Here is an 18520-nt window from a genome sequence, read left to right on the forward strand (position 1 = left end):
AGAATAGGACTAGAAGACTTATCCTGGCCTCAAGCTCAGGGTCCACGTCTCTCAAGCACTCAACTAGCTCCTGGTGGCTGCAAGGATGAAGTTCAAGACCCTCTGCATCATCCTCAAGGCTTTCTGGGCCCAGGGACACCACTAGATCTGACTCTTTCCCTAAATACCTCCCTCTTGGAGACCTTCGGTCATCTAGCCGCAATTCTCTGCAGATCAGACACTATTCCAATCAGTGAGTTTGAGGTAGAACTCATCTCTCGGCAGGAGCCTCCCTCTGTAATGGCCTCCCTGCCCCTCTCAGGCTTCTGCCTGATCTCCTTGAGTTCCAGAACATTCTCAAGACCCAACTTTTTTCTTCTTCATTACCCCCCCCTACTAATGCCCGCTTGTCGCACTGACTGGCTGCATGGTCCCTTCTGAGCTCCACAGGGCACCAAGCCCTCCACGCCCAATATACACCAGTACCCTGTCTTCCTGCCCCCCACCCACAACCTGCACTTGCCATTTTCGGGCCCCTTTCTCTTGACAAGGCTGGCGGGGTGTGCATCCCTACCGAGCCTGGTCTACCCCGTACCCCCCCGTCCTCACGCTTTGCATGTGATCCTCACTCCCTGCTTCACCTGACACTTGCCCAACTGGCCTCCCATTAGCACTTGCCTAGCCCAATTGGCCCTCTTCTTCCGCCCCCTCCTCCTTCTCCCCCTGCATGTGTTTACCTATTCTTGACCCGCACCTCCCTCCCACCCTAGCATTTTCCCTTCTGCCCTGATCTACACCGCCTCCCCTCCCACTCCCTCCTCCCTGCACTTCTTGTTACTGCTCTTTCATGATCCTGATTGACAAGGCCTAGTAGGACAGTTATTAGTTTTTTCTCCCCCCCCCCCCCTTGTCTTGTCTTGTGTCACCTTAAACACAGTTTTTTGAATAGGCGCTTTACAAATAACCAATAAATAAATAAAATAAATTAAGTCTAACTTTGCTGGAAAGTAGGAATAATGATAAGTGGCTGCAGATAGCAATAGACAAAAGGTTTATGTGTGACAGTGTAAGGCAACATTGAAATAACGAGCAAAGGAACATGTCTTCCCAATGTGCACAATGAACATGCGCCTGTGGCCTTTGCACATTTACATCTTACTGTGGAGGATCAATGCAGAAATCAATATGGTTGCTGGAATAGATATACACAGAAGCCAGTAAGCCTTTCAAAACTGCGCTCATTCGAGGCATGGTGGAATTTTTGTGATGTAAAATTTCTTTTCTTTTTAGTATTAGTTATTGCACACATTGCCATGGGTGCAACAGTCCACCAAGCCCGGTGAGAAATCGACCCCCCTCCCTCCCTCCCTGGCCCCTCTGTGCCGTCTCTATATAATAACACACCACTTTTGTATTCAAACTCTTTATTTCAGAAAAGAAGTGGCCCACTTTGGCACAAAAAACTGCCCCACACTATTAATTTGTTTTTTTTTCTGGCCATTGCCCATTTGAAGTATAGGGAAATCCGAGCCTTTCTGCACCTCCCCCAGGATGATCTTTAAAAGAATGCTTACATGTTGAGGGACCAGGCGCATTGATACAGTTGAAATGGAAGTAAATATTTTCATATGTGAGATACTTGATATTTTTCATTGTTTTTTACTGCACAGCTTGCCATTCATGTTGTTCAATTTTGTGGCATGTGTTCCCAAAACGAAACTCCCTCTGACACGCTGTGAACAGTATATATGTTGCATTGTTATGTGTCCTTGAATCCACTGCACTTGAAGGTCAAAATGTGTCGAATAGCTACAAAGAAGTGATACGATTCACTATATTGAAAGATAACATAGGAATGTTAAGTTTCTATTTCTGAGATATGTATTTCGAAGCGGTTGGTCATCCGTCACATAGGGAGAATGGAAACACTAGACACAATGTAAGCAAAGTTTTAAATAATATTTATGCAAGTGAGGGTAGCAAGTGTGCTTTATGCTACATGATTTACATTGTGACGGATGAAAGTTCAATTTGACGCAAATAATCGTACATGTTAATTGTAACTTAAGCTGAGTTATCATAAGTATGTCCTCTGTATATACAATTACAAATTGGGTACGGAAATACGGTTTTGCATTCTCGAATTTCCATACTTATACTATACCGATGTGCCCCTGTCACGGGCACAGTTACCCGGTCGACGGCCTCTTTAACCACAATTGGACAATATTCATCAACAACTCATTTGTGATAACCATTATCTGGGATGATAGCAAGTCACCAATCTGTCCTTTTGTGGTTGCAGTTATAAGGGGCAATATGGCAGCCTACAGGTTCTAAATACATGCATATGTGAAAGTGTTGCATTTGAAATTTAAGCCACTCATTTCTTCTCTATAATGGAACGCCATGTGCGTCGATCAAAAATCGGCGATGGAAGATAAAAACTTTATGTGAAGAGTGCAAAGACTGGGATTAATTGATCCAAGAATGGAATCAGCATTTACCTCTTTTCATGTGTTATGCCAAAATTAAAAGTACGCCTGACTATTGCTGTTTTCGTCAAAATAAACTGTTTTTTTATCATGTTTGTGAAAAGAAACAAAAGTTTTGCGTCTGTTTGTGGTTATGCGTGTTTATGTTCCTGGTTCTGCGTTCGATAACATTATGACATTGGTGATGACAGGATACGTTTGGCTACGCTGCCCACAAACGTCATTAAAATAGGTGGAGCTCATGGTGAACATCTAGTGATGTTAGCTTGAGGGTCGGGTGTTTTGAATTAGTGCCGCCAGGGCACTTGAACTTAGGGCGATGAATCAACGGATAAGATAAACACAAGATGGCGGTACCCAAACTGTCGTTTTTGCATATGTTAAAGTGAGAATAACTCAGGTAAGTTGCATTGGAATTTTGTTTAAGAATGATTGATGTATGCTCTAAAATACATGCACGATCGATTGGGGCAATTACATTTCTGATGGAACTACCCCTTTAAAGGAAGTGGAGGGGGTAAAAACCAAACATCAGAAGGAGCATAATATCATGATCTTATCCACAGGTAGAGACATCAGTGGAAAGAGGCCGTGGCAATGGTGAGCGCTGCACTTAACAAATGCTTGCTGGCATAACATGTAGAGTATGTGCAAACATGCTGGAAACCCTCAGTAAAAACATACATATTGTGCTCTTTCTCAACAGAGTGAGGTTTGTGGCTGTGAAAGAAGGGCTAAGGGCCGGATTAGAGAAAGTGAATAAGGGAGCGGTGGGAAAAGGGTGAAAGAAGAAGCACAGTATATGGAGGAAAACCTTAATTAAAGGGTGTCTTGAACCTGAGCCGGCTTTCCAAACACAAACACACACACACACACACACACACACACGGCACTCACCTGCTGGGGCAGTGGTACAGTCCTTCCACTTCTCAAACAGGCTGCGTGAGAATCCTAGGGCATGTAGCAACTCATGGAGCGTGACCTGATGGAGAACAGGTTGGAAGATCGTCAGCGATGAGGCCATACTTGACAAACAGGTAAAAAAACAAGGCAACACCTGAGGCCCAAAGAGAGTGTGAGTGGCCACCAGAGGACAAGACACTTGCTGCACCACCTGAGGACCCCGTGAGAAAAGTCCCTTCCCTACATGTCAACATGCTTGCAGGAAGGACTCAATACCTTACTCTAGGCCCCACCTACGCTCCTTGTGTTCCCTTATCACACACTCTCCCATGGTCAGAACATCCCATGCCACATATTGTAATCCTCCCTCCCAACCTCATGTTACCGTCAACATGGATGTTGCGCCGTAGCAGCCTAGTGAGGTTTGCACTGTATAAAACCCCAAACTACAAATACAGAATACAAGCTTGCAATATTTGTTTGGTGTGGCTTGGCTGTTGATTCAGCAGAGGAGTAAATGCTGCATGCAAGGTTTTTCCTCTTTTCACAGTTTGAAAACAAAGGGCCAGAACATGGAATTTTCAGTGTGGTAAATAGGGATTTTGCATGGCCAAACTGCATGCAAAATCCTGTTTGTCGATTCATGGAATCGACAAACAGGCCTTTTTCGTACTTTGCGAGGACAGAGCATGGGCGTGGCCTGCGCAGAGGCCAGAGTAGGGGGCGGAACATGGAAAATGGGGACGAACATGGGAAAATATGGGTATTACGAGGGTCGGGACGCAGTCCGTCCAATGCAAGCCCATAAATGTGCGGAACATAATGTACTCATGGATCGGACCATGCAAGCTTATGTTGGGGAAAGGCCCACACAAAGCCCTCAATCTAATTGCCACCCGAAGGCAGGCGACCGGACACCTGCGCATAGGAATCACCTCTGCACGTTCTGTTTGTTTGTTTTTATTACTTATATTGCGCACCAGAGCCTGGGGTAACCGGGCGCATTTTATAAGACAGCTCGAAGCTTAGTTACAAGATCACATGGCAAATAGAGCAACAAGAATAATATACAACAAAATATAAAGGAATATACAGCAAGTAAAAAGTGTAAAAGCATGTATTTACAGTCCTAAACAGAAATTCCTCGGCTTGAGTAAGTCCAGGCAGTAGATGGTATAAAGTGTGTCTGCATTTTTGATCCACATTATAAGGTTGTGTCGGAAAGTGAGGTAGGGTTGGTCAGTCTTCAAGGTGGATGGTAGGGAGTTCCAGAGTTGAGCTGCTTTCACCTGAAAGCTGCAGCCACCGACTTTAGTCAGTTTGACTCTGGGTATAGATAGCTTATTGGAATTAGCAGATCTAGTAGGTCTTGTTGGTTTTAGTTTGGTGAATCTAGCAGATAGGTACTGCAGTGCGGCTTTGTTAAGGCATTTGTGGACCAAAGAGGCAACTTTTAGTTGGATTTTCTCCTGAGTAGAGAGCCAGTTGTTAGCGCGTCTGAGTGCGGTGATGTGGGTTCTCCTGGGAATGCAAAGTGCTGCTCTAAGCGCGTTGTGCTGCAGAATTTGAATTCTTTTTATGACTTCCTTGTTAACCCCAATATAGAGTGAATTGCAGTAGTCCAGTTTTGATAACACGAGCGCTCTCGCGAGTGTGATGCAGCTATCGTTTGATAGGAAGGGTTTGCCTGCTCTTATCAATTTACAGGTGTAGGCGGTTGCCGAAGCAATCGCATTGACCTGTTTTTTGAAAGAAAGGGTGGAGTCCAGGTAGAAACCCAGAGTTTTTACCACGTGGGCGGTTGTGATTTGGTTGTTGTCGATATTAAACGAGGAGTAGTTGGGGGCCAGTTTTTTGAGGGTGGGAGGTGTGCCCAGGATGATGATTTCAGTTTTGTCATCATTCAGGCATAGACCATGTGTGGCCATCCATGCCTGGATGATGAGATACACTCTGTTCACCAAGGCCAAATCCTTGTCGTAATCACCGGTAAGTGGTAGGAGAATCTGTGTATCATCTGCATATTTAGTGTAGGTGATACCCAGAATGTCCAGTTCATCGAAATGCTTCTTAGTAAAGATGTTGTAGAGTGTAGGCGAAACACAAGATCCTTGGGGCACACCGCATGTGATGCGGATGGAGTCTGCTGCCGCAGTGGTGGAGAAGACTCTCATTGTCCTGCTATTGAGGAAGAATTGGATTCTGAGAAGTGCGCGGCTATATCCAGGTGCCTGCAAAGGACCTTGTGGTCAACAAGGTCAAATGCGGCTGGTAAGTCCAGGAGGAGGAGTAAGGCTGGTTTGCCTTGATCCCTTAGCTCATCAATTTGCGCCTTTAGGTCTAAGAGGGCAGTTTCGGTTCCATGCTGGGGACGGAAGCCAGACTGCCGTACTCCTAGTAAATTGTTGTTTTCAAGGTGTTTCTGTATTTGTGAGTACACCACTTTATCTATGGTTTTTAAGTGGAATGGCACAGTGGTGATTGGGCGGTAGTTCGTGGGTATGGCAGGGTCTAGCGTCTGTTTTTTAAGCAAGGGGAGTACCCAAGATTCTTTTAGGTTACTTGGTATGGACCCTGTAGTGAATGAGGCATTATGGAGTTTTGAGATAAAGGGAGCCAGGTCTCTAGCTGCGTCCTTTATCAGTTGATGTGGACATTGATCCCCCTGGCAGTTCGATGGTTTGAGTGACAGTATGATTTTTTCTGTCTCAATAATAGATACTTTGGAGAATTTGAAGCAAGGGTAGTTGGTGTTATTTTTAGGCGGGGTGATAGCTGTTTTGGGCTTAGTGTCGAGACTGAGCGAGGATTTTTTCGTGGCAATTTTAGATTGGAGAGTTATTACTTTATTAGCTAGGGCTTGCTGAATGTTGGTGCACCATGTTTTATCTTTGACACAGTTGTCAGACACTGGGATGGGGGATTCTATTTCCTTTAGGATAATGAAGAGTTCCTTCATGCTAGAGTTGGCTTGGGCTATTCTGGTGTTGTAAGTTTCCCGTTTGGCCGACAGTATTTCCTTTTTGTAGAGGGTAGATATATCTCTCAGGGTGCTCTTATTTTCTTCCGATGGTTGTAATTTCCATGCGACCTTGCATTGTCTTTTTTTGGTGCAAAGAGTTTTTAGGTGCGGGGTGTACCAGGAGTAGAGGTGGGCTTTGGGTTTGCTGCGTCTCACTTTGAGTGGTGCAATTATGTCCAAGGCAGAGGACATAACTTTGTTGTACTCGTTCACTAGTGTTTCAGGGTCCAGGCTGTCTGGTAGTGAATTAAGTGTGGGGAGGATGAGCGGGAGTAGGTTGTCCGGGGTGATGTTTTTCTTGTTCCTGGTTGGGATGGATGGTGCTGGCTGGACTGAGGTGGTAGTAGGTCTGATCGTTTCTAGAGCAAATGTTATAAGGAGATGGTCTGTCCAAATTAGTGGGGAGATCGATAGGATGGAGGCATTGCAGTTATGGTCTGCCACCCAATCGAGTATTCTACCCTTGTTGTGGTTGGGGTGAAGTACTTTTTGTGAGAAGCCTAGCTCAGATAGTAGGTTGGCTACTCTACTTGCCTGTGGGTCATTTTGGTCATTGAAACCTAGGTTAAGATCCTCAAGCAGGATGACTTGTGATGATTGTTTTAGGTTATGCGATAGGATGGTAGAGATGTCCTCCTCAAAGGTTCCAATAGGGCCTGGAGGTCTATAAATAAGGTGGATAGTGAGGGTTTGGGAGTTGTTAATAGCTAGTTTAGCTGTTAGGCTTTCGCATGATTTAGTGTCGTTCGAGGGCGCTAGCCTGATGGATAGGTTGGATTTAATAATAAGGGCCATGCCCCCTCTGCGGGCTTCGCCTCTGTCTGCCCTTAGGATGGTGTAGCCGTTGGGGGTTGCTAACATAATGGCTGGTCCTGCGGCGGCGTGTAGCCAGGATTCCGTGATGGCCAGGAAGTCAAAATGTGCACCTTTTAGAAGTGGGCTGGTGGATGGGGGTGTGCATGTCTTTTCCTGGGTTGTGGCAGAAGTGTGCATACGTGCAATCTGTCTCTTTGGGTATAGACTGTGTGGTTTTTCTATGCCCCTATTAGGTATGGGTTTGCTACGGTTGGATGCGGTGAGTGTTCTGCCGCATGGTTCATATAGCTTTGCAAGTCTGGCTCGGAGTCTAGCATTTCTAGATATGGCATTGCATGGTTTAGATTCGAAGGTTCTATGTTGTTGAGGTTCTTCAGTTTGGTCATTGCGACTCAATGGTTGAGGTAGAGTCTGTGTCATGGCAGGGGAGTGAGCTGAGCGTTGGGGGGTGGTGTATTCAATGGTGGGAGTGAGTCTGGGTATGTGGACTAGGAGTGTTGTTAGAGTGAGAAGGGCTAATGTGGCTTATAAGGTTTGCATCTTGTGACATCGCCGTGGAGGGTGGCAGATTGAACTAGGATAAAGCTGTGTAATCCGGCCTGATCAGGGTTGGGGCCTGTGCGGATAAGGCAGATAACTCAGGTATAGTAGATGGCGTCTAAGTTTGGGACGGTGGCAATTGACTAGAGTACAATCAGCAGTACAGTTGACTCAGAGGCAGTAGGCTGCACATTAGTGCAGGTGGCTCAGAGCAATGGGGCAGATGACTTAGGTGGAACATCTACATTTGATGTAGTAGCAATTGTCTAAGAGTAAACGCAGCTGTCATGGGCAGGTTAATGCAGTTATCATAGGTAGGCTAAATGCAACTTTCAAAATACAGCTTACAAAGGCAGGCTAAATGTAGCTGTCATAGGCTGAGTGCAGATTATCATAGGTAGGCTAAGTTCAGCTTTCAAAGTACAGCTTTCAATAGGCAGGCTAAATGCAGCTAACATGGGCAGGCTGAATGCAGCATGATATCATAGGTAGGCAAAGTTCAACATTCAAAGTACAGCTTTCAATATGTAGACTAAATGCAGCTAACATAGGCAGGCTGAATGCAGCATGATATCATAGGTAGGCAAAGTTCAACATTCAAAGTACAGCTTTCAATTTGCAGGCTAAATGCAGCTATCATACTTGGGCAAATTCAGCTTTCGGCATACAGCTTTAAGAGGACAGGCTGAATGCAGCTATCATAGGCTGGCTGAATGCTAGATTCACTTTCAGAGTGCAACTTTCAGGAACATACTAAGTGAAGCTATCATAGGCAGGCTAGATGCTGTTGTCAAGATATAAGATGTTATAATGGCAAGCTAGAGTCAACATTCAGGCAGCGTACTTTAACGTTTAAGTTCAGCTATACTGGGTGCAGAGTGCAGAAAGCAGTGTGCAAGTGGGTTGGAACAGTTGTATCACCAGGGCGCAGAAGGAGTTTTTAAGAGGTACAGCATGCAAAGAGCAGTAGGTGTCTAGCGACCAGTGTGACAGATCAATGCACATATGGAAGGCAAAGCAGGATGCTTATGAACTGGTCAGTATTGTCTCTGTGCAGTGTGAACATCAATAGTAGTGGGTGTGGGATTGTTGAGGGTGTGGCCTGAGTACTTACTGCGAGTGGCAGGTAAGGAGACGGTAGCGGCAGCGGCCCGTCACGGACAGGCACAGACAGACCCTTTTATCAGCGGCCCTTCGAGCAGAGGTCCACTGCCGGGTCTCGCGCCTTCTGGTGGTGCAGAGACCGTGATCAGGAGGGCTACAGCCAATCAGCTGGCTGTCTGGAGGCGTTGATGTGTATTGGGTTGCTTAGCAACCGAAGGCAAACATGCCGGCGGCCATTTTGGCAGCGTCGCTCGGCGAATTCTTGCGGATCGCGGAAGCTGGGCTTTTTGAATGGAACCAGCGCCGGGGACATAGAAGGGGAGCAGAAAGATTCTAGGTGGGCCGCATGGCCAGTGGAGGTGAGGAACACCCGGATGTGTTCAGTTTCTTTCCGCGGCGGTTGCGGCCTCGTCGAGTGGGGGAGGGCTCCTGCTCTCCGCGCTCAGGAGATGGGGGATGATGACGGTGAGATCACATGTCGGATTAGGGGTGCGTGCTCACAGACAGGGTTCAGAACTAACATAGGAGTGCACGTATGCAGTGTAGCAGGGTGCATGAACGGTTTACAGGTGTTCACATGCAGATTTTCTGGAGTTTTACCAGAGTTATGGAAATTGGTATGCATGTTGTTGGGGTGCCGTTAATAGTTACGGGAGACCCTGTGCGGTGTCCCCGAGGTGCAGACCTGGTTGCGGGAGACCCCACGCTCTGTTTCAAGGATGCATGTGTTCATGCCCGAGGAGCATGCAAAGCTAGCCGCATCTGGCTCTTTTTGCTTTGCAGGGTGCCATCTGCGGGCTGTTCTGGCCAAGTCTTGCGTGTACGGTCACTTTGCGTGAACAATTTAATGAATGCACGGAGCATGCAGAAAAACATCTGCATGCAGGCTCGCGCAGAGGCGTTCTCGGCACGTGGCCTTTGAAGGATCTCTGCGCACTTTTCCATGAATCGGGTACAAAGACTTTCCAACAGGGATTTTAGGCAGTCTCGCAACCGCCCAGCAAGGAAAAGGTAGTTGCAAAGGGAACAAGCATTGCATCGCTGTAAGGACCCATGCATAAGACTAGGTATCTGAAACCTTTAAAATATTTGTATGGGATAATGAAGAGCAGTTCTTAGGATATACCCTATAAGAAAGTAAATATTAACTTTATTTAGTCAGCCACTACAGGTCTGGGAGCGTCAGCTGGCTGCTGGTATCCATGTGTTTGGTCACGTTTCTGTAGACCCTACCATCATTTCAGAAAATAAAGCATCATGTCACTTTGCACTGGGACAAAAGGAAGAGCCTACATGCCTGTTAATTTTCATTTTTGTAAAATGTTAGGGACACTTTTCAGGACCCCTTAAGATTTTGCTTTTTGTCTATTTTTATTTTTGTATCACCGATTTATTTTTGGTGGTTAGCAGGAATTTAGTAGAAGTTCCGCTGTCATTGATATGATACGATATGATATGGCATTTATAAAGCGCCTATACACAAGTGTTTCAAGGCGCGACGAGGCAAAGGGGGGGTACAAAGGGAGGACAGACAATGATCCTACTAGGCCAAGTGTCAATCAGATTGCGCAAGTGCATGGGAAGGGGGAAAAAGGAAAAGTGCGCGGGGAAAGTGCAGTACATGGGAAAAGTGGAATAAACAAGAAAATAAATAAACAGCCAGCTAGTGCCAAGCAAGTGCAGACAAAAGTGCTGGTAGGAGGACTGTAGGGATACAGAACAAAGGTCCCCAGGTGCAGGGGTTGCCAGGGAGGCAGTACAAGTGGGAAATTGGCTGGGCCTGAGCCACAGATCAGAAGGGTGGCCAGGTAACCCGAGCAGTTTCAGTCAGGAAATCAGCAGGGGAGAGGGGGAGAGAAAGCCGAGGCAAAGAGGAAGGTTTTGAGGTGCTTCCGGAACCAGAGATGTTTCTCCTTGAGTTTCAGGGAGGCAGCAAGGCTGTTCCAGAGAGAGGCCTCAGCCAAAGAGAGTAAACTGCCACCAACTCGTTGCTTGGAGAAGCGACTGACACTGAGGGAGCTGGAGGCGGATGAGCAAAGAGCTCGAGAAGGAAGATTTTTTAGGAAGAGAGAGTTAAAGGTATTGCGGCCATAGGCCCCAGAAGGCCTTGTGTATAATGCAGAGGGTTTTGAACTTAATCCTCGCAGCCACTGAGAGCCAGTGCAGAGATTTCAGTCCTGGAGAGATACGACCCATGGGCTTGAGGCCAAGGACAAGTCTTGCAGTCCTGTTCTGGATAAGTTGCAGAGGGCGGAGAGTAGAGGCAGGCAGATTTAGGCTGTTACAATAGTCCAGCTTAGAGAGGACCAGGGCTCTGGAGACAGTGAGCTTCTGGGGGAAGGAGAGGAAAGGAAGAATACCTCTAAGGAGGTGCAGCTGTTAGTGTGACTTCTTAGAGACGTCAGAGATGTGAGGGGAGGAGAGAGCAGATTCGAAGATGACCCCAAGGTTTTTAGCCTTGCAGGTGGGAGTAGGAAGATGGCCAAGAGAGGCCAGCCAGAGAGCTTCAGGGGAGGAGGGAGTGGGTGTGCCGATGAGTAGGATCTCAGTCTTACTGGCATTAAGGCAGAGGTCGTTGGCGGTACATCACTCCTGGATGGCAGACAGACAGAGATGAGGGAAGGAGAGGAGGAGGTCGAGGGTAGCCTGAAAATGAGCTGGGTATCATCCGCATAGCACTGAAAGTTGGGACAGAGAGCGGCGATGCGGTGGGCAAGGAGTGCCAGGTATTGGTTGAAAAGCCAGGGAGAGAGGTTAGATCCCTGGGGGACACCACAGGTGGAGAACAGGATGTCAGAGAGGAAGGACCCCAGTTGGACCTGGGAGGGTTGGTTAGAGAGGAAAGAAGTCAGCCATGCCAGAGCCTGACCAGAGATACCCAGGGTATCACGGAGACGGTTGAGCAGGATGGCATGGTTGACAGTGTTTCCGTGCTTCTGGCAGCTCTGGAGCCAGACTGATGGTCATGAAGACAACCAACAGATTCAGTGTGGAGATTAAGCTGGGAGATGGTCAGTTTCTCCAGGAGCTTGCCCAGGAAGGGAGTGATGGAGATTGGGCGATAGTTAGCCGGGCAGGTGGGTCTGCTGGGGGTTTCTTTAGAAGAGGGTGCACAAGGGAGTGCTTCAGGGGGGAGGAGAAGACTCCAGTGCAATGGTCCTGGGTTGCCCCTAAGGCTCCCCAGTCCCAGAGGTGCTTCTGCCCTTTTGTGCCCTCGGGTGATTAGATTGCCCTACATGGGTTTTGTGGAGCAGTTTAGTGGCAGCTCCTTTTTTCTTTTGGCTTCACCACAGGTAAAAAACATTTTCACTCATTGGTAGCCCACTGTACCTTTTTAGTATCCATTGAGGTGCCAACGTATTTTTTAAGTCCTGCTCTTGGCCATTTTGTCTTAGGGGCTTCCTTTATTTAGGACCACCATGAGGTAGGCCTAAGAGGCAGTCCTGCACATGTGGGCTCTTTGGGAGCCCACATGTCATCCTTCATATTGTTTTTTTTTTACTGGTTTAGACCAGTCATGGTCCCTAATATGTCCATAATTACAGTCACATCCTATAGAGGTGGTCCAGGTTGAGTGGCAGATTTGCAGAAACAGGTAGTCGGCCTCCTGACGCTTGGTCCCTAATCCCCTATTGTGATTGGTGGCTGTGCCTCCGCCCTCTCTCTTGCTACTGGAATTTTGCGAAGAGAATATTTACTTACCTGCTGGAGGATTTCCCACTGTTTGCCTCCATTGTTGCAGTTTAAGGACCTCATTTGGCCATACTTCCTGAATGCTGTGTCCTGGGCTGATCTCCAATTATTGTTTTTTGCTTCTGGATGCTGTGAAAAACCTGATGGTATTCTCCCACCTACTTCCCCGGGATCTTCGATTCAGGAGGCCAGGGAAGGGCCATCACTTTTGGATCCCAACCCTGGGAGTGGACAAGCAAGGGAGAATCACCTGAGTGGAGGGTCACGGGGGATTGGGAGGAGAATAACCAAGGGCGAGACATGGTATTCCCCCTTTCCCAATTATAGCCCAACCCACTCTGCTCAGCCTTCATGGGGTATTTCCAGTCACACCCCATCTCGCCCTCCCCATTTCCAACAAACACTGGGAAGAGGAAGATACAACTAACAACAATGAGGATTACCCTTTGCAAAAGCATCGGGAAGCAAGACAGAGCCTACTACAACCTACCACTAGGTTGTCCCACTAATAGTCAGGCAAGGTCAGGCACTCTACTCCAACTGTGCACACTTGACTCCAATTGACTCTTTATACCAGTATAAAAGGTGTGGTTTTGCCAGAGGCAATGAGCGAGCTGGGGTTGCCGATATTAGCTAGGCATGGACTCTCAAACAGTTGTCAATGGACAATGCTCACGCTGGCAAAAGGCTCTGGCTTGCTCATGATGGACAGCGTGACAGTCCAGGTTTTTCTGCTAAATACTGCACTTACCACTTCCAAGACATGAGAACCAAAAAATAGTGAGTTCAGTCGTCGTGCAAGTATCTGAATGTACATCATCTGTTGCCATGGAAAAATATGGTTTCATCAAATTCATTCAACCTCTGGAATCAAGAAGAATGCAAATAGACCAGCTAGCCACTGACAGGCACGTTTCAATAGCCAAGGCCATGCAAGAGCAGTTCCCAGACAAAGCATCAATGTGATGTATGACAGGTCACAAAATCAATGCTAGGCAATTCTCCTCTGAACAAGACTACCAACAGCAAACCCAGATACATGTTTCGGCCTAGTCGGGCCTCATCAGTGAGGTGGAGCTGTGCCTCTCTAAGAACAGTGTGCAGGGGCTCCACGTCTGGATTCCCCTGGTAACTTAGGCTGAAACCCAAAGTTACTTAATATGCAAAACAAGCGGGTTCTGGGAGCACTATGACTATTTTTTGATTGTTTAAGGCACTTGGGTTTAGTCACCCTAGGTTTCCTAGGGTCATCCAGACGTGGACCCCTTGCTCACTGTGCTCAGAGAATCCCAGCTCCCCCTCACTGATGAGGCCCAACAAGGCTGAAATGCGTGTTTGGGCTTGTTTTTGGTACTCTTGTTCAGAAGAGAATTGCCATAACATTTCGGTGCTGGACTGCCCATGTGGGCGGGACAAAGACGAATATGCGAATGGAACAAGTTACTTACCTGTAACTGTTGTTCTCCAGCATGGGTCTGGCATGGATTCACATGCTCATGAATATTCCCCGTCGTCAGGCTGGGAATCCTCGGTAAAGAAAAGATTCAGTATCAGTTTCGTTTCTGATCTGTCTTTCTTAGTAGTCACCAATAACTAATCTCTGGGTCATACTGCCCCCAGCCAATGACTGCCCTCTCCCTAAGCCCCACCTCTGGCAGCCATCCTCAGATTTGGTAGCACGCAAAGTGGCAGTATGACCAAGTGAAGAGCCGCAGTGGGGCAGGCGGGAGCGTTCGCTTGTGAATCCATGCCAGACCCATGCTGGAGAACAACAGTTACAGGTAAGTAACTTGTTCCTTCTCCAGCATGGGGTCTGGCATGGATTCACATGCTCATGAATAAAAGAATACATAGCAGTATACACATGCACAACCACGGGAGGTGGCAAAGGCTCAACATTAAGCATTACATCCAAAACTCAACATTAAGCAATTCTTACCTCCTCACCAGGCTCACCTTAGGCGAACAGGTTGCGCAGCACTGCTTGGCCGACCCTGAACTCCTCCCTGGAGTCCCGATCGACACAGTAGAATCTTGTGAAGGTGTGCGTCGACCTCCACGTAGCAGCCCTGCAGATGTCCAGCAGGGGCACACCAGACAGGAACGCCCTGGTAGCAGCGATCGCTCTGGTCGAATGGGCTCACCAACCGGTGACAGTGCATGATGCAGCCGGAGAGCCATCTGGAAATGGAAGTCTTCGAGAGAGCCTTCCCTTGATTCACAGACCCAAAGTTCACAAACAGCTGTGACGTCTTCCGAAAACTCTTTGTGCGGTCCACGTAGAACTTCAGCGCTCTAGCTACATCCAGCGAGTGCAAAGTCCTCTCGGCCGGCATCGAAGGCGACGGGAAGAAAACTGGTAACACCAAGGGCTCGTTGAGGTGGAAGTCCGACGGCACCTTGGGCAAGAAGGAGGGGTGCATCCTCGGCACCACCCTCGTGTCATGAAAAGTCAAGTATGGAGGCTTGCAAGATAGGGCCTGGATCTCTCCCACTCGTCGTGCGGAGGTGATGGCCACAAGGAACACTGTCTTCCATGACAGGAACTTCAAAGGCGCCGAATGCATAGGCTCGAATGGGGCCCCCATGAGCCTGGTCAGCACCACATTAAGCTCCCACACCGGGGCAGGAGCCTTCACCGGAGGGAACGAGCGGAATAGTCCCTTCATAAATTCCTTCACCAGGCGATGAGACCACAAGGACACCCGTCCCGTAGTCCTGCTATATCGGGAGATGGCAGCCAGATGTATTTTGATGGAGGCGTGAGCCAGTCCAGCTTTGGCCAGCGACAGTAGGTACGGCAGTACCTGAGGGGCCGTAATCCGCAGAGGGTTAATCTTCTGTGCACGGCACCAGACAAAGAACCTCTTCCACTTATGACCGTAACACTTGAGAGTTGAGGGCGCCCTGGCTTTTGCAAGAACCTCTCTGCAGTCAGCCGGGATATCATACCCTCCAAACTCTAGTGCTGCAGGAGCCAAGTCTGCAAGTTCAGAGACTCTGGGTCGTGATGAAGAATGGCGCCTCCTTCTCTGGAGAGAAGACCCGCGTCTGCCGGCAGCTTGACTCGGGGGACGTTGACAAGTCCAGAAGGTCTGGGAACCAGATCTGCCTCGGCCACGCCGGTGCAACGAGGATCATTCTACACCTGGACTTCTTGAGCTGGTTGATGAGGCGGAGCAGCAATGGCAACAGAGGGAACACGTATAGAAATAGGCCATCCCAAGGGAACGAGAAAGCATCGCCCATGCTCCTCGGCTGCGGGTACCTGCTGGCGAACCTCTGGCTCTTGGAGTTCGTCGCCGTCGCGAAAAGGTCGATCCGGGGTTTGCCCCATCGTCGAAAGAGCCGATCCATCTGGTCCTGACGTAGTTCCCATTCATGGCACGAGCGCAGCTCCCTGCTGAGGGAGTCGGCGATGGTGTTTTTTATTCCTGCCAAGTGGAAGGGAACCAGAAACATCTCCTGGGCGATGGCCCAGTGCCACAGATCCTGGGCCTCCTTGCATAGGGCTGGGGATCTGGTGCCTCCCTGCTTCCGTATGTAGAACATTGTGGTGGTGTTGTCGGTGAAGATCCTCACCACTTTGTCCTTGACGGACGGAACGACTTGAGCGCCCAGAACACTGCTCGGAGCTCCAGAATGTTGATGTGGAGAGACCTCTCCTCCGGGAGCTAAAGGCCTCTTGCGTGGAGATCTCCGGTGTGGGCCCCCCAACCCACCAGAGAGGCGTCCGTCGTCACCGTCGCCTGAAACGCTGGGGTCTGAAAGTGCGTGCCTGTAGTGAGGTGCGCACGGGTACCCCACCATAGGATCGCCCGACGGAACTCCTCGTCGAGAGGGATCCTGTCTTCGAAGCAGCCCGTCGCCTGAAACCAGCAGGCGTCGAGGAACTCCTGTAGCGGACGCATCCGAAGTCTGCAAAGGGGGACAAGATAGATGCACTAGGACATCATCCCGAGGAGGGACTTGATGGACCTCACCCTGGCCACGTCCGTGGCTAGCAGGCGCCGCACCTTGCCCAGAATGGCCTTCGTCTTCTCCGACGGGGAGGCCAATTACCCCACTGTATCGAGCTTCGCTCCCAGAAACAGTGCTACTTGCGACGGAACCAGGTGGGATTTGGGGTAGTTGATGGCGAATCCCAGTTCCGTGAGCAGCCGGACGGTCCTCGCTGTGTGTTCGACGGCGAATTCTCTTGTCCTTGCCCGGATTAGCCAGTCATCCAGGTAGGGGTAGACGTGGATCCCCTGCAGGCGCAGCTGCGCCGCCACTGGTGCCAGGCACTTGGTGAATACCCTGGGTGCCGACTTTAATCCGAACGGCAGGGCTCTGAATTGGTAGTGGCGTCCCTGAACCACGAACCTGAGAAACTTTGTGTCCTTTTAGAATGGGGGTGTGGAAGTAAGCATCCTCCAGGTCCTACGACGACAGGAAGTCACCCTCCTCCAGCTGTCCTGCACGTGCTGGAGGGTGACCATCCTGAATTTCTGCACCTTGATGTATTTGTTTAACCGACACAGGTCCAGGATGGGGCGCCAACCGCCTGTCTTCTTTCTGACGAGGAAGTACCTTGAGTACACTCCGGAGCCCCGGAGCCTCCTGGGGACGAGCCCGATGGCACCTTTCTTGAGCATCGCCCTTACCTCCAACAGCAGTTGAGGGACGCGATTCTCCTTCCTGGCTACGGGAGGAATGCGAGGACACTTCTTTTGGAATTCCAGCGAGTGTCCGTTGGCCAGGGTGTCCAGCACCCAACGGTCGGTGGAGATGGACACCCACACGCTAACAAACTTCGTCAGCCGGCCTCCCACCGGGGTGCTTCAGTGTGGGCCCGACGCCACGGCCGGGTCAGTCTTGCTTGGAGGAGGCCTTGCCGCCTTGGCCTCCTTGACGACGACGGCGGGATCCCCCTTGCCGCGACCTCTGTAGGCCTCCTGGGACGAGGAGCGGCCCGCCTGGCGGTAAGTAGAAGAGCCACCGCTGGATCCCTTGGAGGCACCCTGTCTGCCTCCGGAGCTCCGAAAGGGCCGCCGTTGTTGAAGTACCCATAGGGCTCGGGCCGTCTCCGAGTCGGTCTTGATGGCCTGGAGCGACTCGTCCACCGTCTTCCCAAAAAGGTTGTTGCAGTCGAACGGCATATCCAACACTCTGGTCTGGACGTCCTGGCGAAAGTACGTCGCCTTGAGCCATCCTCATCATCGGAGGCAAACCCTGTTGCCCAGTTGGCGAAAGCCGGTATCGGCAATGTCCGTTGCCACCGTTATGGCGTGATCCGACGCCACCTCGCCCTCCTGTAGAATTTGTAGGGCCTCCGCCCTCTTGTCATCCGGTAGGAAGTCTAGCAGGGGAGCTATCTTGAAGCAAAGCTCCCTGTCGTAGCGAGCCACGATCACTAAGGCATTGGCCGCCTTAATGGTCGTCGCCGCCAACGAGATGACTCGTCGTCCCATGGAGTCCAACTTCTTGCCCTCGCTTTCCAGCGGTCTAGCAGGGGCACACCAGACAGGAAGGCTGTAGTTGTAGCGATCGCTCTGGTCGAATGGGCTCTCGGATGGCCAGGCAACGGTCAGTTTGCCAACCAGTGACAGTGGTTGATGCAGCCGGAGAGCCACCTGGAAAAGGAAACCTTGGAGAGGTCCTTCCCATGGCTCACTGGGCCAAAATTCACAAAAAGTTGCGATGTCTTCCGAAAATTCTTGTGCGGTCCACGTAGAACTTCAGTGCTCTAGTCACATCCAGTGAGTGCAAAGTCCTTTCAGCCGGCAATGAAGGCGTCGGAAAAAACACAGGCAACACCAAGGGCTCGTTCAGAGTAAAGTCCGACGGCACCTTGGGCATGAAGGAGGGGTGTGTCCGCCGCACCACCCTTGTGTCGTGAGAAGTCAAATAAGGTGGCTTACAGGACAGGGCCTAAATCTCACTCACTCGTCGTGCAGAGGTGATGGCCACGAGGAACGCTGTCCTC

General features: G+C 49.6%; 1 protein-coding gene across 1 annotated transcript in view; it reads right to left on the minus strand.

The window, feature by feature from the left end:
• The window catches only part of LOC138521228 (ciliated left-right organizer metallopeptidase-like), a 579350-nt gene that overhangs the window by 292418 nt on the left and 268412 nt on the right, over positions 1–18520 (minus strand). Inside the window, exon 5 of the mRNA XM_069633917.1 lies at positions 3372–3456. Within this exon, the coding sequence (XP_069490018.1) occupies positions 3372–3456 (85 nt within the window). The remainder of the gene's footprint in view (positions 1–3371; positions 3457–18520) is intronic.

This window comes from Ambystoma mexicanum, chromosome 13 (assembly GCF_040938575.1).
Source record: "Ambystoma mexicanum isolate Mex_15411 chromosome 13, UKY_AmexF1_1, whole genome shotgun sequence".
NCBI classification, from domain to species: domain Eukaryota; kingdom Metazoa; phylum Chordata; class Amphibia; order Caudata; family Ambystomatidae; genus Ambystoma; species Ambystoma mexicanum.